At 42.0% G+C, this 22,660-nt stretch overlaps 1 protein-coding gene and 2 non-coding genes across 3 annotated transcripts; all 3 read right to left on the reverse strand.

Annotated features, from left to right (window-relative positions):
• Nucleotides 1–16,183: 16,183 nt before the first annotated feature.
• Nucleotides 16,184–22,184, reverse strand: RPSA (ribosomal protein SA). The gene is made up of 7 exons (XM_077916428.1): nt 22,030–22,184; nt 19,854–20,020; nt 18,608–18,726; nt 18,185–18,430; nt 17,531–17,659; nt 16,552–16,723; nt 16,184–16,333 (listed from the first exon to the last, which is right to left on the reverse strand). Exons 2-7 carry the CDS (start codon nt 19,984–19,986, stop codon nt 16,239–16,241), a joined length of 894 nt encoding a protein of 297 aa, XP_077772554.1. The 5' UTR covers nt 19,987–20,020; nt 22,030–22,184; the 3' UTR covers nt 16,184–16,238.
• LOC114607950 (small nucleolar RNA SNORA62/SNORA6 family) lies at nt 17,885–18,044 on the reverse strand. The gene has a single exon (XR_003709268.2). It is a non-coding gene; the product is annotated as a small nucleolar RNA SNORA62/SNORA6 family (small nucleolar RNA).
• Nucleotides 19,101–19,256, reverse strand: LOC114607949 (small nucleolar RNA SNORA62/SNORA6 family). The gene has a single exon (XR_003709267.2). It is a non-coding gene; the product is annotated as a small nucleolar RNA SNORA62/SNORA6 family (small nucleolar RNA).
• Nucleotides 22,185–22,660: the final 476 nt, after the last annotated feature.

Genomic DNA, 22,660 nt, shown 5'->3' on the forward strand with positions numbered 1-22,660 from the left:
TTGAGGGCTGATTTCTTGTCCTGTGATTAAAAGCCTTCTGTTTCCATCGCCAACGGTTTCAGGGGAGCATTGGCAAGCTTCTGGCATAATTTTTGAGTGAATTGCCAAAAGTCAGATTTTTGCTGAAATTGTGACCCCGGGGCTTAGGTATTTTTTCAAAAAAATATTTTGGCCGGATAAGTGGTTGAGGGCTGATTTCTTGTCCTGTGATTAAAAGCCTTCTGTTTCCATCACCAACGGTTTCAGGGGAGTATTTGCAAACTTCTGGCATCATTTTTGAGTGAATTGCCAAAAGTCAGATTTTTGCTGAAATTGTGACCCCGGGGCTTAGGGATTTTTTCAAAGAAATATTTTCCGCCGGTTAAGTTGTTGAGGGCTTATTTCTTGTCCTGTGATGAAAAGCCTTCTGTTTCGACTCCCAAACCTTTCAAGGGAGCATTTGCAAGCTTCTGGCATCATTTTTGATTGAATTGCCAAAAGTTAGATTTTTGCTGAAATTCTGACCCCGGGGCTTAGGGATTTTTTCAAAAAAATGTTTTCCGCTGGTTAAGTTGTTGAGAGCTGATTTCTTGTCCTGTGAAAAAAAATCCTTTTGTTTCCATCGCCAAAGCTTTAAGGGGAGCATTTGAAAGCTTCTGGCATCATTTTTGGGTGAATCGACAAAAGTCAGATTTTTGCTGAAATTGTGACCCCGGGGCTTAGGGATTTTTTCAAAAAAATATTTTCCGCCGGTTAAGTTGTTGAGGGCTGATTTCTTGTCCTGTGATAAAAAGCCTTCTGTTTCGACTGCCAAACCTTTCAGGGGAGCATTTGCAAGCTTCTGGCATCATTTTTGAGTGAATTGCCAAAAGTCAGATTTTTGCTGAAATTGTGACCCCGGGGCTTAGGGATTTTTTCAAAAAAATATTTTGCGCCGGTTAAGTTGTTGAGGGCTGATTTCTTGACCTGTGATAAAAAGCCTTCTGTTTCGACTGCCAAACCTTTCAGGGGAGCATTCGCAAGCGCTGACATCATTTTTGAGTGAATCGGCAAAAGTAAGATTTTTGCTGAAATTCTGACCCCGGGGCTTAGGGATTTTTTCAAAAAAAATATTTTCCGCCGGTTAAGTTGTTGAGGGCTGATTTCTTGTCCTGTGATAAAAAGCCTTCTGTTTCGACTGCCAAACCTTTCAGGGGAGCATTTGCAACCTTCTAGCATCATTTTTGAGTGAATTGCCAAAAGTCAGATTTTTGCTTAGGGATTTTTTCAAAAAAATATTTTGCGCCGGTTAAGTTGTTGAGGGCTGATTTCTTGACCTGTGATAAAAAGCCTTCTGTTTCAACTCCCAAACCTTTCAGGGGAGCATTTGCAAGCTTCTGGCATCATTTTTGAGTGAATTGCCAAAAGTCAGATTTTTGCTGAAATTCTGACCCCGGGGCTTAGGGATTTTTTCAAAAAAATATTTTCCGCCGGTTAAGTTGTTGAGGGCTGATTTCTTGTCTTGTGATTAAAAGCCTTCTGTTTCCATCGCCAACGGTTTCAGGGGAGCATTGGCAAGCTTCTGGCATAATTTTTGAGTGAATTGCCAAAAGTCAGATTTTTGCTGAAATTGTGACCCCGGGGCTTAGGTATTTTTTCAAAAAAATATTTTGGCCGGATAAGTGGTTGAGGGCTGATTTCTTGTCCTGTGATTAAAAGCCTTCTGTTTCCATCACCAACGGTTTCAGGGGAGTATTTGCAAACTTCTGGCATCATTTTTGAGTGAATTGCCAAAAGTCAGATTTTTGCTGAAATTGTGACCCCGGGGCTTAGGGATTTTTTCAAAGAAATATTTTCCGCCGGTTAAGTTGTTGAGGGCTTATTTCTTGTCCTGTGATGAAAAGCCTTCTGTTTCGACTCCCAAACCTTTCAAGGGAGCATTTGCAAGCTTCTGGCATCATTTTTGATTGAATTGCCAAAAGTTAGATTTTTGCTGAAATTCTGACCCCGGGGCTTAGGGATTTTTTCAAAAAAATGTTTTCCGCTGGTTAAGTTGTTGAGAGCTGATTTCTTGTCCTGTGAAAAAAAATCCTTTTGTTTTCATCGCCAAAGCTTTAAGGGGAGCATTTGCAAGCTTCTGGCATCATTTTTGGGTGAATCGACAAAAGTCAGATTTTTGCTGAAATTGTGACCCCGGGGCTTAGGGATTTTTTCAAAAAAATATTTTCCGCCGGTTAAGTTGTTGAGGGCTGATTTCTTGTCCTGTGATAAAAAGCCTTCTGTTTCGACTGCCAAACCTTTCAGGGGAGCATTTGCAAGCTTCTGGCATCATTTTTGAGTGAATTGCCAAAACTCAGATTTTTGCTGAAATTGTGACCCTGGGGCTTAGGTATTTTTTCAAAAAAATATTTTCCGCCGGTTAAGTTGTTGAGGGCTGATTTCTTGTCCTGTGATAAAAAGCCTTCTGTTTCAACTCCCAAACCTTTCAGGGGAGCATTTGCAAGCGGTGGCATCATTTTTGAGTGAATCGCCAAAAGTCAGATTTCTGCTGAAATTGTGACCCCGGGGCTTAGGGATTTTTTCAAAAAAATATTTTCCGCCGGTTAAGTTGTTGAGGGCTTATTTCTTGTCCTGTGATGAAAAGCCTTCTGTTTCGACTCCCAAACCTTTCAAGGGAGCATTTCCAAGCTTCTGTCATCATTTTTGATTGAATTGCCAAAAGTTAGATTTTTGCTGAAATTCTGACCCCGGGGCTTAGGGATTTTTTCAAAAAAATATTTTGCACTGGTTAAGTTCATGAGGGCTGATTTCTTGTCCTGTGATAAAAAGCCTTCTGTTTCGACTCCCAAACCTTTCAGGGGAGCATTTGCAAGCTTCTGGCATCATTTTTGAGTGAATCGCCAAAAGTCAGATTTTTACTGAAATTGTGACCCCGGGGCTTAGGGATTTTTTCAAAAAAATATTTTCCGCTGGTTAAGTTGTTGAGAGCTGATTTCTTGTCCTGTGATAAAAAAGCCTTTTTTTTCCATCGCCAAAGCTTTAAGGGGAGCATTTGCAAGCTTCTGGCATCATTTTTGGGTGAATCGACAAAAGTCAGATTTTTGCTGAAATTGTGACCCCGTGGCTTAGGGTTTTTTTAAAAAAAATATTTTGCGCCGGTTAAGTTGTTGAGGGCTGATTTCTTGACCTGTGATAAAAAGCCTTCTGTTTCGACTGCCAAACCTTTCAGGGGAGGATTCGCAAGCGCTGGCATCATTTTTGAGTGAATCGGCAAAAGTAAGATTTTTGCTGAAATTCTGACCCCGGGGCTTAGGGATTTTTTCAAAAAAAATGTTTTCCACCGGTTAAGTTGTTGAGGGCTGATTTCTTGTCCTGTGATAAAAAGCCTTCTGTTTCGACTGCCAAACCTTTCAGGGGAGCATTTGCAACCTTCTAGCATCATTTTTGAGTGAATTGCCAAAAGTCAGATTTTTGCTTAGGGATTTTTTCAAAAAAATATTTTGCGCTGGTTAAGTTGTTGAGGGCTGATTTCTTGACCTGTGATAAAAAGCCTTCTGTTCCGACTCCCAAACCTTTTAGGGGAGAAATCGCAAGCTTCTGGCATCATTTTTGAGTGAACTGCCAAAAGTCAGATTTTTGCTGAAATTGTGACCCCGGGGCTTAGGGATTTTTTCAAAAAAATATTTTCCGCCGGTTAAGTTGTTGAGGGCTGATTTCTTGTCCTGTGATTAAAAGCCTTCTGTTTCCATCGCCAACGGTTTCAGGGGAGCATTGGCAAGCTTCTGGCATAATTTTTGAGTGAATTGCCAAAAGTCAGATTTTTGCTGAAATTGTGACCCCGGGGCTTAGGGATTTTTTCAAAAAAATATTTTGCGCCGAATAAGTTGTTGAGGGCTGATTTCTTGTCCTGTGATAAAAAGCCTTCTGTTTCGACTGCCAAACCTTTCAGGGGAGCATTCGCAAGCGGTGGCATCATTTTTGAGTGAATCGCCAAAAGTCAGATTTTTGCTGAAATTCTGACCCCGGGGCTTAGGGATTTTTTCAAAAAAATATTTTGCACTGGTTAAGTTCTTGAGGGCTGATTTCTTGTCCTGTGATAAAAAGCCTTCTGTTTCGACTCCCAAACCTTTCAGGGGAGCATTTGCAAGCTTCTGGCATCATTTTTGAGTGAATTGCCAAAAGACAGATTTTTGCTGAAATTGTGACCCCGGGGCTTAGGGATTTTTTCAAAAAAATATTTTCCGCTGGTTAAGTTGTTGAGAGCTGATTTCTTGTCCTGTGATAAAAAAGCCTTTTGTTTCCATCGCCAAAGCTTTAAGGGGAGCATTTGCAAGCTTCTGGCATCATTTTTGGGTGAAGCGACAAAAGTCAGATTTTTGCTGAAATTGTGACCCCGGGGCTTAGGGATTTTTTCAAAAAAATATTTTCCGCCGGTTAAGTTGTTGAGGGCTGATTTCTTGTCCTGTGATAAAAAGCCTTCTGTTTCGACTGCCAAACCTTTCAGGGGAGCATTTGCAAGCTTCTGGCATCATTTTTGAGTGAATTGCCAAAAGTCAGATTTTTGCTGAAATTGTGACCCCAGGGCTTAGGGATTTTTTCAAAAAAATATTTTGCGCCGGTTAAGTTGTTGAGGGCTGATTTCTTGACCTGTGATAAAAAGCCTTCTGTTTCGACTGCCAAACCTTTCAGGGGAGGATTCGCAAGCGCTGGCATTATTTTTGAGTGAATCGGCAAAAGTAAGATTTTTGCTGAAATTCTGACCCCGGGGCTTAGGGATTTTTTCAAAAAAAATATTTTCCGCCTTTTAAGTTGTTGAGGGCTGATTTCTTGTCCTGTGATTAAAAGCCATCTGTTTCGACTGCCAAACCTTTCAGGGGAGCATTTGCAACCTTCTGGCATCATTTTTGAGTGAATTGCCAAAAGTCGTATTTTTTACTTAGGGATTTTTTCAAAAAAATATTTTGCGCCGGTTAAGTTGTTGAGGGCTGATTTCTTGACTTGTGATAAAAAGCCTTCTGTTTCGACTCCCAAACCTTTTAGGGGAGAATTCGCAAGCTTCTGGCATCATTTTTGAGTGAACTGCCAAAAGTCAGATTTTTGCTGAAATTGTAACCCCAGGGCTTAGGGATTTTTTCAAAAAAATATTTTGCGCCGGATAAGTTGTTGAGGGCTGATTTCTTGTCCTGTGATAAAAAGGCTTCTGTTTCGACTGCCAAACCTTTCAGGGGAGCATTTGCAACCTTCTGGCATCATTTTTGAGTGAATTGCAAAAAGTCAGATTTTTGCTGAAATTGTGACCCCGGGGCTTAGGGATTTTTTCAAAAAAATATTTTGCGCCGGATAAGTTGTTGAGGGCTGATTTCTTGTCCTGTGGTGAAAAGCCTTCTGTTTTGACTCCAAAACCTTTCAAGGGAGCATTTGCAAGCTTCTGGCATCATTTTTGATTGAATTCCCAAAAGTCAGATTTTTGCTGAAATTCTGACCCCGGGGCTTAGGGATTTTTTCAAAAAAATATTTTGCGCCGGTTAACTTGTTGAGGGCTTATTTCTTGTCCTGTGATGAAAAGCCTTCTGTTTCGACTCCCAAACCTTTCAGGGGAGCATTCGCAAGCGGTGGCATCATTTTTGAGTGAATCGCCAAAAGTCAGATTTTTGCTGAAATTGTGACCCCGGGGCTTAGGGATTTTTTCAAAGAAATATTTTCCGCCGGTTAAGTTGTTGAGGGCTTATTTCTTGTCCTGTGATGAAAAGCCTTCTGTTTCGACTCCCAAACCTTTCAAGGGAGCATTTGCAAGCTTCTGGCATCATTTTTGATTGACTTGCCAAAAGTTAGATTTTTGCTGAAATTCTGACCCCGGGGCTTAGGGATTTTTTCAAAAAAATATTTTGCACTGGTTAAGTTCTTGAGGGCGGATTTCTTGTCCTGTGATAAAAAGCCTTCTGTTTCGACTCCCAAACCTTTCAGGGGAGCATTTGCAAGCTTCTGGCATCATTTTTGAGTCAATCGCCAAAAGTCAGATTTTTGCTGAAATTGTGACCCCGGGGCTTAGGGATTTTTTCAAAAAAATATTTTCCGCTGGTTAAGTTGTTGAGAGCAGATTTCTTGTCCTGTGATAAAAAAGCCTTTTGTTTCCATCGCCAAAGCTTTAAGGGGAGCATTTGCAACCTTCTGGCATCATTTTTGGGTGAATCGACAAAAGTCAGATTTTTGCTGAAATTGTGACCCCGGGGCTTAGGGATTTTTTCAAAAAAATATTTTGCGCCAGTTAAGTTGTTGAGGGCTGATTTCTTGACCTGTGATAAAAAGCCTTCTGTTTCGACTGCCAAACCTTTCAGGGGAGGATTCGCAAGCGCTGGCATCATTTTTGAGTGAATCGGCAAAAGTAAGATTTTTGCTGAAATTCTGACCCCGGGGCTTAGGGATTTTTTCAAAAAAAAATATTTTCCGCCTTTTAAGTTGTTGAGGGCTGATTTCTTGTCCTGTGATAAAAAGCCTTCTGTTTCGGCTGCCAAACCTTTCAGGGGAGCATTTGCAACCTTCTGGCATCATTTTTGAGTGAATTGCCAAAAGTCAGATTTTTGCTTAGGGATTTTTTCAAAAAAATATTTTGCGCCGGTTAAGTTGTTGAGGGCTGATTTCTTGACCTGTGATAAAAAGCCTTCTGTTTCGACTGCCAAACCTTTCAGGGGAGCATTCGCAAGCGCTGGCATCATTTTTGAGTGAATTGCCAAAAGTCAGATTTTTACTTAGGGATTTTTTCAAAAAAATATTTTGCGCCGGTTAAGTTGTTGAGGGCTGATTTCTTGACCTGTGATAAAAAGCCTTCTGTTTCGACTCCCAAACCTTTTAGGGGAGCATTCGCAAGCTTCTGGCATCATTTTTGAGTGAATTGCCAAAAGTCAGATTTTTGCTGAAATTGTGACCCCAGGGCTTAGGGATTTTTTCAAAAAAATATTTTCCGCTGGTTAAGTTGTTGAGGGCTGATTTCTTGTCCTGTGATAAAAAGCCTTCTGTTTCGACTGCCAAACCTTTCAGGGGAGCATTTGCAAGCTTCTGGCATCATTTTTGAGTGAATCGGCAAAAGTCAGATTTTTGCTGAAATTCTGACCCCGGGGCTTAGGGATTTTTTCAAAAAAATATTTTCCGCCGGTTAAGTTGTTGAGGGCTGATTTGTTGTCCTGTAATAAAAAGCCTTCTGTTTTGACTGCCAAACCTGTCAGGGGAGCCTTTGCAAGCTTCTGGCATCATTTTTGAGTGAATTGCCAAAAGTCAGATTTTTTACTTAGGGATTTTTTCAAAAAAATATTTTGCACCGGTTAAGTTGTTGAGGGCTGATTTCTTGACCTGTGATAAAAAGCCTTCTGTTTGGACTCCCAAGCCTTTCAGGGGAGCATTCGCAAGCTTCTGGCATCATTTTTGAGTGAATTGCCAAAAGTCAGATTTTTGCTGAAATTGTGACCCCGGGGCTTAGGGATTTTTTCAAAAAAATATTTTGCGCCGGATAAGTTGTTGAGGGCTGATTTCTTGTCCTGTGATAAAAAGCCTTCTGTTTCGACTGCCAAACCTTTCAGGGGAGCATTCGCAAGCGTTGGCATCATTTTTGAGTGAATCGCCAAAAGTCAGATTTTTGCTGAAATTCTGACCCCGGGGCTTAGGGATTTTTTCAAAAAAATATTTTCCGCCGGTTAAGTTGTTGAGGGCTGATTTCTTGACCTGTGATAAAAAGCCTTCTGTTTCGACTCCCAAGCCTTTCAGGGGGGCATTCGCAAGCTTCTGGCATCAATTTTGAGTGAATCGGCAAAAGTAAGATTTTTGCTGAAATTCTGACCCCGGGGCTTAGGGATTTTTTCAAAAAAATATTTTCCGCCGGTTAAGTTGTTGAGGGCTGATTTCTTGTCCTGTGATTAAAAGCCTTCTGTTTCGACTGCCAAACCTTTCAGGGGAGCATTTGCAACCTTCTGGCATCATTTTTGAGTGAATTGCCAAAAGTCAGATTTTTGCTGAAATTGTGACCCCGGGGCTAGGGATTTTTTCAAAAAAATATTTTGCGCCGGTTAAGTTGTTGAGGGCTGATTTCTTGACCTGTGATAAAAAGCCTTCTGTTTCGACTCCCAAACCTTTTAGGGGAGCATTTGCAAGCTTCTCGCATCATTTTTGAGTGAATTGCCAAAAGTCAGATTTTTGCTGAAATTGTGACCCCGGGGCTTAGGGATTTTTTCAAAAAAATATTTTCCGCCGGTTAAGTTGTTGAGGGCTGATTTCTTGTCCTGTGATAAAAAGCCTTCTGTTTCGACTGCCAAACCTTTCAGGGGAGCATTCGCAAGCGGTGGCATCATTTTTGAGTGAATCGCCAAAAGTCAGATTTTTGCTGAAATTGTGACCCCGGGGCTTAGGGATTTTTTCAAAGAAATATTTTCCGCCGGTTAAGTTCTTGAGGGCTAATTTCTTATCCTGTGATAAAAAGCCTTCTGTTTCGACTCCCAAACCTTTCAGGGGAGCATTTGCAAGCTTCTGGCATCATTTTTGAGTGAATCGCCAAAAGTCAGATTTTTGCTGAAATTGTGACCCTGGGGCTTAGGGATTTTTTCAAAAAAATATTTTCCGCTGGTTAAGTTGTTGATAGCTGATTTCTTGTCCTTTGATAAAAAAGCCTTTTGTTTCCATCGCCAAAGCTTTAAGGGGAGCATTTGCAAGCTTCTGGCATCATTTTTGGGTGAATCGACAAAAGTCAGATTTTTGCTGAAATTGTGACCCCGGGGCTTAGGGATTTTTTCAAAAAAATATTTTCCGCCGGTTAAGTTGTTGAGGGCTGATTTCTTGTCTTGTTATAAAAAGCCTTCTGTTTCGACTGCCAAACCTTTCAGGGGAGCATTTGCCAGCTTCTGGCATCATTTTTGAGTGAATTGCCAAAAGTCAGATTTTTGCTTAGGGATTTTTTCAAAAAAATATTTTCCGCCGGTTAAGTTGTTGAGGGCTGATTTCTTGTCCTGTGATAAAAAGCCTTCTGTTTCGACTGCCAAACCTTTCAGGGGAGCATTTGCAAGCTTCTGGCATCATTTTTGAGTGAATTGCCAAAAGTCAGATTTTTGCTTAGGGATTTTTTCAAAAAAATATTTTGCGCCGGTTAAGTTGTTGAGGGCTGATTTCTTGTCTTGTTATAAAAAGCCTTCTGTTTCGACTGCCAAACCTTTTAGGGGAGCATTTGCCAGCTTCTGGCATCATTTTTGAGTGAATTGCCAAAAGTCAGATTTTTGCTGAAATTGTGACCCCGGGGCTTAGGGATTTTTTCAAAAAAAAATATTGCGCCGGTTAAGTTGTTGAGGGGTGATTTCTTGTCCTGTGATTAAAAGCCTTCTCTTTCGACTGCCAAACCTTTCAGGGGAGCATTTGCAACCTTCTGGCATCATTTTTGAGTGAATTGCAAAAAGTCAGATTTTTGCTGAAATTGTGACCCCGGGGCTTAGGGATTTTTTCAAAAAAATATTTTGCGCCGAATAAGTTGTTGAGGGCTGATTTCTTGTCCTGTGATAAAAAGCCTTCTGTTTCCATCGCCAACGGTTTCAGGGGAGCATTGGCAAGCTTCTGGCATAATTTTTGAGTGAATTGCCAAAAGTCAGATTTTTTACTTAGGGATTTTTTCAAAAAAATATTTTGCGCCGGTTAAGTTGTTGAGGGCTGATGTCTTGACCTGTGATAAAAAGCCTTCTGTTTCGACTCCCAAACCTTTTAGGGGAGCATTCGCAAGCTTCTGGCATCATTTTTGAGTGAATTGCCAAAAGTCAGATTTTTGCTGAAATTGTGACCCCAGGGCTTAGGGATTTTTTCAAAAAAATATTTTCCGCTGGTTAAGTTGTTGAGGGCTGATTTCTTGTCCTGTGATAAAAAGCCTTCTGTTTCGACTGCCAAACCTTTCAGGGGAGCATTTGCAAGCTTCTGGCATCATTTTTGAGTGAATTGCCAAAAGTCAGATTTTTGCTGAAATTCTGACCCCGGGGCTTAGGGATTTTTTCAAAAAAATATTTTCCGCCGGTTAAGTTGTTGAGGGCTGATTTGTTGTCCTGTAATAAAAAGCCTTCTGTTTTGACTGCCAAACCTGTCAGGGGAGCCTTTGCAAGCTTCTGGCATCATTTTTGAGTGAATTGCCAAAAGTCAGATTTTTTACTTAGGGATTTTTTCAAAAAAATATTTTGCGCCGGTTAAGTTGTTGAGGGCTGATTTCTTGTCCTGTGATTGAAAGCCTTCTGTTTCGACTGCCAAACCTTTCAGGGGAGCATTTGCAACCTTCTGGCATCATTTTTGAGTGAATTGCCAAAAGTCAGATTTTTGCTGAAATTGTGACCCCGGGGCTAGGGATTTTTTCAAAAAAATATTTTCCGCTGGTTAAGTTGTTGAGGGCTGATTTGTTGTCCTGTAATAAAAAGCCTTCTGTTTTGACTGCCAAACCTGTCAGGGGAGCCTTTGCAAGCTTCTGGCATCATTTTTGAGTGAATTGCCAAAAGTCAGATTTTTTACTTAGGGATTGTTTCAAAAAAATATTTTCCGCTGGTTAAGTTGTTGAGGGCTGATTTCTTGTCCTGTGATAAAAAGCCTTCTGTTTCGACTGCCAAACCTTTCAGGGGAGCATTTGCAAGCTTCTGGCATCATTTTTAAGTGAATTGCCAAAAGTCAGATTTTTGCTGAAATTCTGACCCCGGGGCTTAGGGATTTTTTCAAAAAAATATTTTGCGCCGGATAAGTTGTTGAGGGCTGATTTGTTGTCCTGTAATAAAAAGCCTTCTGTTTCGACTGCCAAACCTTTCAGGGGAGCATTCGCAAGCGGTGGCATCATTTTTGAGTGAATCGCCAAAAGTCAGATTTTTCCTGAAATTGTGACCCCGGGGCTTAGGGATTTTTTCAAAAAAATATTTTCCGCCGGTTAAGTTGTTGAGGGCTTATTTCTTGTCCTGTGATGAAAAGCCTTCTATTTCAACTCCCAAACCTTTCAAGGGAGCATTTGCAAGCTTCTGGCATCATTTTTGATTGAATTGCCAAAAGTTAGATTTTTGCTGAAATTCTGACCCCGGGGCTTAGGGATTTTTTCAAAAAAATATTTTCCGCCGGTTAAGTTGTTGAGGGCTGATTTGTTGTCCTGTAATAAAAAGCCTTCTGTTTTGACTGCCAAACCTGTCAGGGGAGCCTTTGCAAGCTTCTGGCATCATTTTTGAGTGAATTGCCAAAAGTCAGATTTTTTACTTAGGGATTTTTTCAAAAAAATATTTTGCGCCGGTTAAGTTGTTGAGGGCTGATTTCTTGTCCTGTGATTGAAAGCCTTCTGTTTCGACTGCCAAACCTTTCAGGGGAGCATTTGCAACCTTCTGGCATCATTTTTGAGTGAATTGCCAAAAGTCAGATTTTTGCTGAAATTGTGACCCCGGGGCTAGGGATTTTTTCAAAAAAATATTTTCCGCTGGTTAAGTTGTTGAGGGCTGATTTGTTGTCCTGTAATAAAAAGCCTTCTGTTTTGACTGCCAAACCTGTCAGGGGAGCCTTTGCAAGCTTCTGGCATCATTTTTGAGTGAATTGCCAAAAGTCAGATTTTTTACTTAGGGATTTTTTCAAAAAAATATTTTGCGCCGGTTAAGTTGTTGAGGGCTGATTTCTTGTCCTGTGATTGAAAGCCTTCTGTTTCGACTGCCAAACCTTTCAGGGGAGCATTTGCAACCTTCTGGCATCATTTTTGAGTGAATTGCCAAAAGTCAGATTTTTGCTGAAATTGTGACCCCGGGGCTAGGGATTTTTTCAAAAAAATATTTTCCGCTGGTTAAGTTGTTGAGGGCTGATTTGTTGTCCTGTAATAAAAAGCCTTCTGTTTTGACTGCCAAACCTGTCAGGGGAGCCTTTGCAAGCTTCTGGCATCATTTTTGAGTGAATTGCCAAAAGTCAGATTTTTTACTTAGGGATTTTTTCAAAAAAATATTTTCCGCTGATTAAGTTGTTGAGGGCTGATTTCTTGTCCTGTGATAAAAAGCCTTCTGTTACGACTGCCAAACCTTTCAGGGGAGCATTTGCAAGCTTCTGGCATCATTTTTAAGTGAATTGCCAAAAGTCAGATTTTTGCTGAAATTCTGACCCCGGGGCTTAGGGATTTTTTCAAAAAAATATTTTGCGCCGGATAAGTTGTTGAGGGCTGATTACTTGTCCTGTGATAAAAAGCCTTCTGTTTCGACTGCCAAACCTTTCAGAGGAGCATTCGCAAGCGGTGGCATCATTTTTGAGTGAATCGCCAAAAGTCAGATTTTTGCTGAAATTGTGACCCCGGGGCTTAGGGATTTTTTCAAAAAAATATTTTCCGCCGGTTAAGTTGTTGAGGGCTTATTTCTTGTCCTGTGATGAAAAGCCTTCTGTTTCAACTCCCAAACCTTTCAAGGGAGCATTTGCAAGCTTCTGGCATCATTTTTGAGTGAATTGCTAAAAGTCAGATTTTTGCTTAGGGATTTTTTCAAAAAAATATTTTCCGCCGGTTAAGTTGTTGAGGGCTGATTTCTTGTCTTGTTATAAAAAGCCTTCTGTTTCGGCTGCCAAACCTTTCAGGGCAGCATTTGCCACCTTCTGGCATCATTTTTGAGTGAATTGCCAGAAGTTAGATTTTTGCTGAAATTCTGACCCCGGGGCTTAGGGATTTTTTCAAAAAAACATTTTCCGCCATTTAAGTTGTTGAGGGCTTATTTCTTGTCTTGTTATAAAAAGCCTTCTGTTTCGACTGCCAAACCTTTCAGGGGAGCATTTGCCAGCTTCTGGCATCATTTTTGAGTGAATTGCCAAAAGTCAGATTTTTGCTTAGGGATTTTTTCAAAAAAAATATTTTCCGCCGGTTAAGTTGTTGAGGGCTGATTTCTTGTCCTGTGATAAAAAGCCTTCTGTTTCGACTGCCAAACGTTTCAGGGGAGCATTTGCAAGCTTCTGGCATCATTTTTGAGTGAATTGCCAAAAGTCAGATTTTTGCTTAGGGATTTTTTCAAAAAAATATTTTCCGCCGGTTAAGTTGTTGAGGGCTGATTTCTTGTCTTGTTATAAAAAGCCTTCTGTTTCGACTGCCAAACCTTTTAGGGGAGCATTTGCCAGCTTCTGGCATCATTTTTGAGTGAATTGCCAAAAGTCAGATTTTTGCTTAGGGCTTTTTTCAAAAAAATATTTTCCGCCGGTTAAGTTGTTGAGGGCTGATTTCTTGTCTTGTTATAAAAAGCCTTCTGTTTCAACTGCCAAACCTTTCAGGGCAGCATTTGCCAGCTTCTGGCATCATTTTTGAGTGAATTGCCAGAAGTTAGATTTTTGCTGAAATTCTGACCCCGGGGCTTAGGGATTTTTTCAAAAAAACATTTTCCGCCAGTTAAGTTGTTGAGGGCTGATTTCTTGTATTGTTATAAAAAGCCTTCTGTTTCGACTGCCAAACCTTTCAGGGGAGCATTTGCCAGCTTCTGGCATCATTTTTGAGTGAATTGCTAAAAGTCAGATTTTTGCTTAGGGATTTTTTCAAAAAAATATTTTCCGCCGGTTAAGTTGTTGAGGGCTGATTTCTTGTCTTGTTATAAAAAGCCTTCTGTTTCGACTGCCAAACCTTTCAGGGGAGCATTTGGAAGCTTCTGGCATCAATAAGACAACAGGTCCCCCATTTATTCTTTTATTCCCCTTCCTTCCCCCCCTCCCCCTTTTTATGAAGATTACCGTATTTTTCGCCCTATGGGACGCACTTTTTTCCCTCCAAAAATGAAGGGGAAATGTGTGTGCGTCCTATGGGGCGAATGCAGGCTTTCCCGGGCTTCCTGTAGCTCTGCGCCACCCTCCCGCGCCCGGGCTTCGCGCACCTCTCCGCAAGCCTGGGGAGACCGGCGAGGCTCCCTAGGCTTGCAGATAGCAGGCTGTTCTGGGGGCTGGTGTCGGGGGAAGCTCAGGCTTCCCCCGCACCTACCCCGTGCCTGGGGAGGGAAATTTTTTTTTCTTTATTCCCCCCCCCAAAAAAAAAAAAAATAGGTGCGTCCTATGGGGCGAAAAATACGGTACCTGCTCTGGGATCCCACAGCTAATTCTTCCCTGGTCTCCTCGCTGGCCCAAATAGGACTAATTTAGCCACCTGGCCCTGGTGATTATCTAATGTTTATTGGATGGATCTCCCCCCTAAATTGATTTTTGAATTCTGAATTTATTGTTATTTACGTTTTTTACTGTATTTTATGCTGTTTTTTTGTTGCATCAATTGTTTTAAATTTGTTGTTAGCTGCCCCGAGCCCAGTTTTCTGAACTGGGAAGGGCGGGGTATAAATAAAAATTTATTATTATTTGAAAATATAGACCTAGGAATGAGAGCAAGCATGAAAAATAAGGTTGCAAATGATTACGTTTTCATTGACTTCCTGGCTTTTAAGAGGTTATCTTTAGATGCATTTACAGGAGAGAAAAACCCTGAATGTCTCTTTAAAGGTTATAAAAGTTTCCCAATACAAAAGCAGCTACATTTTAAGAACTGTTAAGAGCAAAAGAAGTGACGTAAAAGCCACTGCTTCAAAACTTCTTACTCCAAGGATTCCACTCCCTGCATTCTCACCATGACCAATCTGCAATATGAGAACATTATTTCTAACCTACCTTCCATGGTGGGTTCAAATGCTAGCAAAATATGTGAATTGATGTAACTCTCCCCTCCCTGTGCACTTGAAGTCCTCTCCAGCAAAAATGCCCCATATTTTGGCTTGAAAAAAGCATTCTGCTGTCTCCCATAGGAATCTTTTTTCCAAACCTCACTGTGGCAGGTTTAAGAACAGGTGTGTTTTGTGGCCCTTTGACTTTTATCGCTTATGACTTGTTATATTTTGTAAATCTTTTCATGTCATAAGCCGCCTTCAGCGCGGCTTAACTATGAAAAGGTGGCATACAAATGAACAATGATGTTGTAGTAACAGATCCTTGGAATTTGTATATTATAGTATGTCCTTGCGTTTATTTTCCAAACCATGGCTGAAATTTAGCTATTGCTTGGACTCAGATTATCCCATTAGTGAAAGTATGTGTGAATTATATGCATGTTTGTGTAAAAGAACTGGCATAGAGCTATAATTAACTTTTTAAAAAAACTCTTTTAAGTTTTGCCAGTTATCGATGAAAGACATCCCTAGTAAAGGGATATTTCTTACTGGAGAGCTTGGGTTGGGTCAAGTCTTTTGCCTCCATACCAGGGGAAGAATCATTCATCTAGCCAGACCAACCCTGCCTGAATCTCTAGATACCATTACTTGTCAAAAAGTCAAGAGAAAGCCTAATAAAGGTCTTATCTAGTATGGATCAGGCAGGGTCCCAGCTCCTTGCCTCCTCTCCAGTGGCAGGAGCCATCCCACTTTCCAGACGGACCCTGCCTAAGGTCCAACTGATCTCGGAGCAGCATTGTCTTTATTGGTCTCTAGAGTGCTCCTTCCCATAAGACCAGGGTGCTATTGGAAACCTACAATATCTGAAAAGCTTTCCTTTGTTTATCTGCTAACTGCTCCTACACAAATTCTTAAGACTTTCAGCAAAGGCACACCAGCTGCCTCTTTCTCCCCATCTTTAACATACAGGCGGGTGAAGATTTCTGAAGTACAGGAAAGCTTACACACTATTTTCTAACATTTTGGTTTACCTAATAAAGGTGTTGTCCTTTTTTCTGAGTGGCTATGACCTTAAACTTTTGTGAAATATGTTACAGGTAGGTAGCCGTGTTGGTCTGCCGTACTTGTCGAAACGAAAGGAATCTTTTTATTTCGTTTTGTGCTACAAACCAGCTTCAGCTCTAAAAAAAGCCCCCAATGCTATTCACACAGAGGAGAAATGGGTTAAAAAGCACTTTGCTGTCTCTTTTCAGAAATTACATACTGCTCAAAGTTAATGTGCTGGCCCAATGTCTACTTAATTCAAAAACATGACCACTAGCTGATAAAATTTATCAGCTACCACAGTGGGCCTTGCTCTGTGTAAAACACTGTAAGGCATCATAGCATGGATGTGACCAAAATTATTCAAACATGCCCTGTAAAATACACAATCACTATAAAACATCCCTGATGCATAAACTTCTAAAATTTATCAAATGTCAGATTGTAAGATTCTGTAACACTGGGGTGACTTGATTGTGGCACGATGCCTGTTTTTTACATATATGAGCTCATGGATCTCAGAGAGCACCAGGACAACACTACATATCAGAAAAGAAAGCAAAGCCTTGTATTAAGAAAGATCTTTATTTTTCACTGTACTCATGAATTCCTGTAGATGTATTAAGACCATTCCGTGGCAGTCCCTACCCACTCAGTTGCCTGAGCAGTGGGAGCTGCAGACCAGTCTTCAGTGGCAGGCTGTGCACTCCAGTCCTCTGGGGAAAAAACATACGTAAAACCACCATCAGAAATGTTAAACTCAAGCAAACACCCCCAACCCTCCCTGTCATGTTTGAGAACTAATAAATCTCGAGATTTTATCACAGAAACCTCTGTTGGAGAAGATGGAAACACCACTGACGCAAGTGTCCAAATAACTTTACAGTTTGCTGTCATTAAGAAATGTTTGAGTGTCATCTTTCAAAATACTTACCAGCTGGGAATGTTGTCTGTATTGGCACAGACGGCACTTGCACTCCTTCAGACCAATCAGCCACCTCAGGCTGCGGCGGAGCAGTGAATTCGGGTGCAGGTGCAGTCCATTCGCCTTGGAATTCCTCCTTTGTAACCGCCTTCTCAGCTGCAGCCTGCTCCTCCTTTTCAATCTGAGAGAGAGATTAACGCAAGCTAATGTTACAGATATATTCTGCGACGGACAAGCTATGGGCCTGCCTCCTGGTGACCTGGCAACCAATGAGAGCTGGAGAGACCCAGAGCAAATCAGGAGAAAGCAGTATTTAAGTTAGATGCAGAGTTTTAAGAGTCACAATAGAATCAGAGTTGGAAGGGACCCTGAGGCTTATCTAGTCCAACTCCCTGCAATGCAGGTATATGCAGCTCTCCCGTACAGGGATCAAGCACCCCGCCCTAATCAACCGGGCCATGCACCTGTCAGAGAGGGCAGACACGGATTGTCTGCAGGTTAGACAGGGACCTAGCAGATAGGTATTTGACTCTCCCTGTCAGAGTCGGGCTGTCAGTGTGAGCAATTGGGGTTTGAACCATCTGAGTGGGGATGGCTAGGCAGGGCAACCCAGCTTTGATCCCATCAGAGGAAATTAAATCCCAGAAGGGGCTGAGTGGGTGTTGCTGGTTAGAACACTGATAGCCATTCTAGCTGGAAAAGGTCTACCAAAGACTTGGTTCAGTAGAGCTGTTGAAAGGTTCCTCTAAAGAGTTTATGTATGTGACTAACTTTGGTGCCCCACTAGTGAAACCATCAAGTGTCAATCACACATAGTGTAAACGTTAAAGAAAAATTTTGCTCCAGAAGTGCCTCCTCATACTGTGAATGTCTGGGTAGGGACTGAGCGGACAGGGTACGGGTCATGCTGCTTTGCCAAGGTTATGCTCTCCTTTTCCTTCCTCGTCCTAAAATCCCAACACAATACTGTGTGCCAATCCGAGCTTACCTCTTCAGGATCCCGGTAGAAGTAGAGATCAGGCATGACCTCCCACGGGTGCTCACGGGAAATAGTACCACGCATACGCAAGACCTCACGAGCCAACATCCACCACATCAGGCCAACTGAATGAGCCCCCTGGAGCACAGATTAGATATTTATCCATTAGGACCAAGATTCTCAACAATAAAAAGAATCAGGAAATAATAGGGTAAATTGGCAAAAAGCCCATATTTTATTAAAAGACACAGGCAATCAAGTTTTGGTAAGACTGCTCAGCAAATTCAAAAGCAGAACAATGAGGTAAAATATATTAAAAATGAGGTAGGTACGTCCCTCAACTACCTCTATCATTTCTCATAAAGGTGTGGCAAGAATCACTATCAAACTCCACTCATTGGACTGTGAAAGTCCTTGTGGCGTTAGCGAAAAATCCTGCCAAGATTGATGTAGCACAGTTCCTACACTCAGGAGTTCATTGGCCAGAAACTGACCTCAGCTCTGAGCTCTAACGATGTGCACACGACCCGTTTCCCCCCTCCAAAACTAGTTGCTGCCTTCTATCAAAACACAGCAGTAAGCTTTGACTGCAAACTTTGAAAATCACACCCAGAAAATGCCTTTAAAAAAAAACCATGGATAGACATAAAGAGTATACACTACCTTGTTGTTGCATGGAATTGCAATATCCACATAGCGCAGGGGAGAATCGGTATTGCACAAGGCAATGGTAGGGATGTTTACATATGACGCTTCGGTCAGTGGCTGATGGTCAGCTCTTGGATCAGTGACTACCAAGAGGCGGGGCTCACGGAAGGCAGCCTGGATCTGATTGGTGAAAGTGCCAGGAGTGAAACGGCCAGCAATTGGTGTAGCTCCAGTTGCAGCAGCAAATTTCAGAACGGCACGCTACAGTGGGGAGATAATAAGAAAGGTTGAAATAGTTGAATTTCTTCTACAATTTATGCTGCATTTTCAACAGAAACCTGGCTTGCACGGTTATTTGGAGACAAGTGCTGACACATTTGCAAAAATACTAGAGCCAACCCCATCACACAATTCGCATTCCTAGACATACTCCCATACCTGTCCAGTATTCCTGGAGGAGATAACGCTCACATCAGCCGGGTTCTCGATGGCAACAATGGCACGAGCTGCCAAAAGCAGCTTTTCCCAAGTTCTCTTCAGATTGATGATGTAAATACCTACATAAAACACAACAGTGTTTTAAATAACAGAAACTGGCAACTGGACATCAATTCCCGAGTGCAGTTGTTTGTACTCATTCTTCCCCCCTTGTTAAAAAGAGCATGAAAATGAAAAATGGCTCCAAAAAGACATGGAGATGTACTGATTTTATCCTCTGGTTTGCCTTCATCTGGGAAGTGATGATTCAAAGGAATGTGCAAGTGGCATGAGGGTTCCTACACTTACTGCTTTGCTGTGGTTACACTTCAGAGGACAATTTTGCAGAAGGGGGTGCTTCCCTTCCCACTCATAGTGCCTCAATAGTAAATGCAGAGGTGCACGTTTACAAAGTATTATTAAACATGTCCCTTCACTTTATCAAGCTTGGCACGGATGTGGCAGTGACTACTATCAAACTCCAGTCATAGAGCATAGCTCTCCTGGCGTTAGCGAAAATCCTGCCAGCATTTACTATAGCACACTTCCGACACTCAAGAGTTCATAGGCCAGAAACTGACCTCACCTCTGAGCTTTAATAGTGTGCAGTTAAAACCAAACATGTACATCAAGCTGCCTGAAATATAGCAAATCTTACTCAAGCCACCAAAGCTATTCTTTGTGACACGTCTCCATGATAAACATCAGAAAACAAAGAAGTAAAACAAAGTACAAAAAAACCTGTCCTGAAATGTAAAGAACCCCTAGGTGTCAGTTTACTCCTAGAGTACTGCAAGATAGGCCAGGACAAGGAACAGGGAACCTGTGACCCTTTCCACATGTTGTTAAAAGAGTCCTCCCATCAGCCCTAGCCAAAATGGCTAATAGACACGGATGGTGGTAGTTGTAGCTTAATAACATTTGGCGGGCCAGAAGTTTCCAGTCCTGGCCTAGACATGAAGAACAATTAACAAAAGCAATTCACTTATTTGAATAGGCAAGTTCAGCATGTGCATTCTTGGCAAGGAATAGGACTAAAGGAAGTGAAAGGCACTAAGCAGTAGTATATAGACTGAATATATAAATAACTGAACAGAAAAATGTAAAATCCAATGCTGCTTTGCACTCATAAGCCACTGCTGAGTCTAGCATCGCCACAAACAACAGACTATTAAAAAATCACCCTGACATTCTACAAGATTCTTACCATCACTTTTTCTTTTATAAATGTACTGTTCCATCTGAAAGTCGAGATTGGTGCCTCCCAAGTGGGTTCCTGCAGCAAGGAATTTGAGGACATCTTCCTCCTTCATCTGCAGAACATCAAGACCTCCGGACATTGTGAAGTTTCCTTTTAAAGCAACGACAGGAAACCTAAAACAGAATCAGCTTATGTTAGTATGGGACAGGAACATCACTGTCAGGTCTCCATGCCAATCTATAAAATGGGAGCAGTAGCGAACTACTGTCACTGCAGAGGCAAATATATGATTGCAAAGTCTTCTTCAATACAAGAATGATAAAAAAAACCTTGGGTTCTGCATGTGATTTACAGTAACTTTGTGATTTAAGAAAGATCTTAAAGGTAAAGGTACCCCTGACCGTTAGATCCAGTTGTGAACGACTGGGGTTGCAGCACTCATCTCACTCTATAGGCCGAGGGAGTCAGCATTTGTCCACAGACAGCTTCTGGGTCATGTGGCCAAGCCGCTTTTGGCGAACCAGAGCAGTGCACAGAAATACATTTACCTTCCCGCCGGAGGGGTACCTATTTATCTACTTGCACTTTGACATGCTGTCAAACTGCTAGGAGGGCAGGAAAAAGATCTTATATAGTGGCAATTGAGGAGGCAACATAATCACATTTCTGGCCTAAAACAGTCATCTAATAGCAGCCATTAGGCTGCAGCAGAGGCAGAGATTGGAAATAGGATCCCTGAATCAGCTTTGTTGGGCTTCTCCTCTCAAATGTTTCCATTTATGCTGGTCATTTAAAGAACCTGGAAGCATGCAAACTTGGGTGATCCTATCATTGGTTTTATGCAACCTGCTCTGGGAACCTTTTTTGGCTGGAAGATCATAAAACTGCTTTAAATAAATAGGGCACCTTACAACAAACTGCAGCAATTCAAAATAAAAAATTGCAATCTTTATGCTAAGCCTATAATTATATAAAATTAATTATTATTAAGCTTAATTTGGTATGTTTGCATCAAAATTATGTTTTCTTTAAATGTTTTTAAAGGGTTTCAACCTTCCCGGGAGGCTATTAAGCAACAAAAGCCCATGATTCTGCGGCCAAGCTCAAAATATACACAACCATCATATAAAAGCGACTATGGTCTCCAAATCAGGGGAAACCATTCAATGCCTGCAATGGAGTAAGATTTCTTAGAAAGGCCAAAGAAGACTACTCATCTGGGAGCTCTTTTTTTAAAAAAAATGGAAGCAGATATTTTGAGGTAAATTAACATTTTCTCTGTGTTTTATTTACATTGTACAGTAGATGTTATTCCCAGACTCTGGAACTCCCTTCCTAAAGAACTTAAAACCGGCTCTCTCCTTGCAGTCTTTAGAGAGACCTTACTCCAACAGGCTTTTGGGAACTGACTGTAATGAAAAGGCTGGTGCAGCGCCATTTTCGCTGTCCTTTTCAATATCGTGCATATACACGTAATGTGTGGCTGTCCTTTCTAACGATCGCCCCCCGCACCTGTGCCCCTATTTTATCTGTAATCTGCCTCGAGTCCTGGGGGAGGGGGGGGGAGAATGGCAAGAAACATCAAATTAACTACGTAACGACGTCAGGATTCAGAATTGCTTCAGCTAGAGGTGAAGCAAGGAGAGATCGCCGGCATCCATTACCTTTAGGCACCAAGGAAAAAATATTCCTATTCTCCATGACTTTTGGCTAACTGAACCGTCCAGGGCCATTTAAACACGGTTATTGCTTTTGCTTGCAACGGATTTGTGTTCTATATATATATTTGTGATATATATATTTATATTTGTGTTATGATAGATAGATAGATAGATAGATGATAGATAGATAGATACTGTAGATAGATATATTGCAAAGCGCTCTGCGGATGAAGGGCGGTACGGAAATCCAGTGATAGCAATGTATATATTCCTGATCTGGGTTAAACCCTCAGCACGGGTTGCGCTCGGGGCCCCTCAGGGCGCCCCCAAGGCCGCGTTATTCCGCTGCAGCTGCGAGGCCTCGAGCGAAGGGCCCACCAGCGGAAGGGGGACCAGCCCCGTCCTCTCCCCCCAAGGGCCCCCCACGCTGCCGCCCCGGCTCGGCTCCCTCTTCTTCCTCCGAAGACGCCTTTTCGCTCCCCCCCCCCCCGTTCCCCGCCCGCTTCCCCGCGCCAACTCACGCGGCTACAACGCCGTATGGAGGCCTCTCTGGGGTCGGAGAGAAAGAAGGCCGCGGCGCCTAGTGACGCCTATATATAGTCGGCCGGCCCGCCAATCGCGAGGCGCTTCCGCCGGGAAAGGGGTGGTGACGTCACGGACTCGGCGCCGGGGCGGGGGGAAGCGGGACGCGCCTGGAGGGAGGAGTTCGGCAACGCACGCGGCGCCGCCTCTCACTTCCGAGGTTCTGTTGGAGCGCCGCCATGTGCGGGGAAAGCGGAAGAGGGCGCGAGGCGTCGCTGAGCCACGGAGCTATTCACCCTCCGAAGCTTTTGCGCTCGTCGGTACCCTTTGCTGTTCGTAGGCAGCAGTCAAATCCACGCCCCACTTGCGCGCTGGAGGAAGAGGAGGCGGGGGGTTATAATTTAATTAAATTTTAATTTTAAATTATATTACATTAAATTAAATTTTAAATTATTTTAATTTTAAGTTAAAATTATATTACATTAAATTAACTTTTAAATTAAGTCAAATTTTAAATTAAATTTTATTTTATTAAAACTCGAGAGCATATAGACTCACCAGGCCCAAGAGGATCCCAAAGTTTGCAGAAGGACAAAAAAGAAAAATTGCAGGGGAGTCTAAACAATCCAG

The sequence above is a fragment of the Podarcis muralis genome, chromosome 12 (genome assembly GCF_964188315.1).
Source record: "Podarcis muralis chromosome 12, rPodMur119.hap1.1, whole genome shotgun sequence".
Taxonomy (NCBI): Eukaryota; Metazoa; Chordata; class Lepidosauria; order Squamata; family Lacertidae; genus Podarcis; species Podarcis muralis.

What these genes read in the sequence shown, in the direction of transcription:
- RPSA (XM_077916428.1), bottom strand. Translation starts at nt 19,986, where the DNA reads ATGTCCGGAGGTCTTGATGTTCTGCAGATGAAGGAGGAAGATGTCCTC. An exon ending in TTATAAAAGAAAAAGTGATG is followed by an intron (nt 18,727 to 19,853) that starts GTAAGAATCTTG and finishes TGTTTTATGTAG; the next exon opens with GTATTTACATCATCAATCTG. An exon ending in ACAGACAACATTCCCAGCTG is followed by an intron (nt 16,334 to 16,551) that starts GTAAGTATTTTG and finishes TTTTTTCCCCAG; the next exon opens with AGGACTGGAGTGCACAGCCT.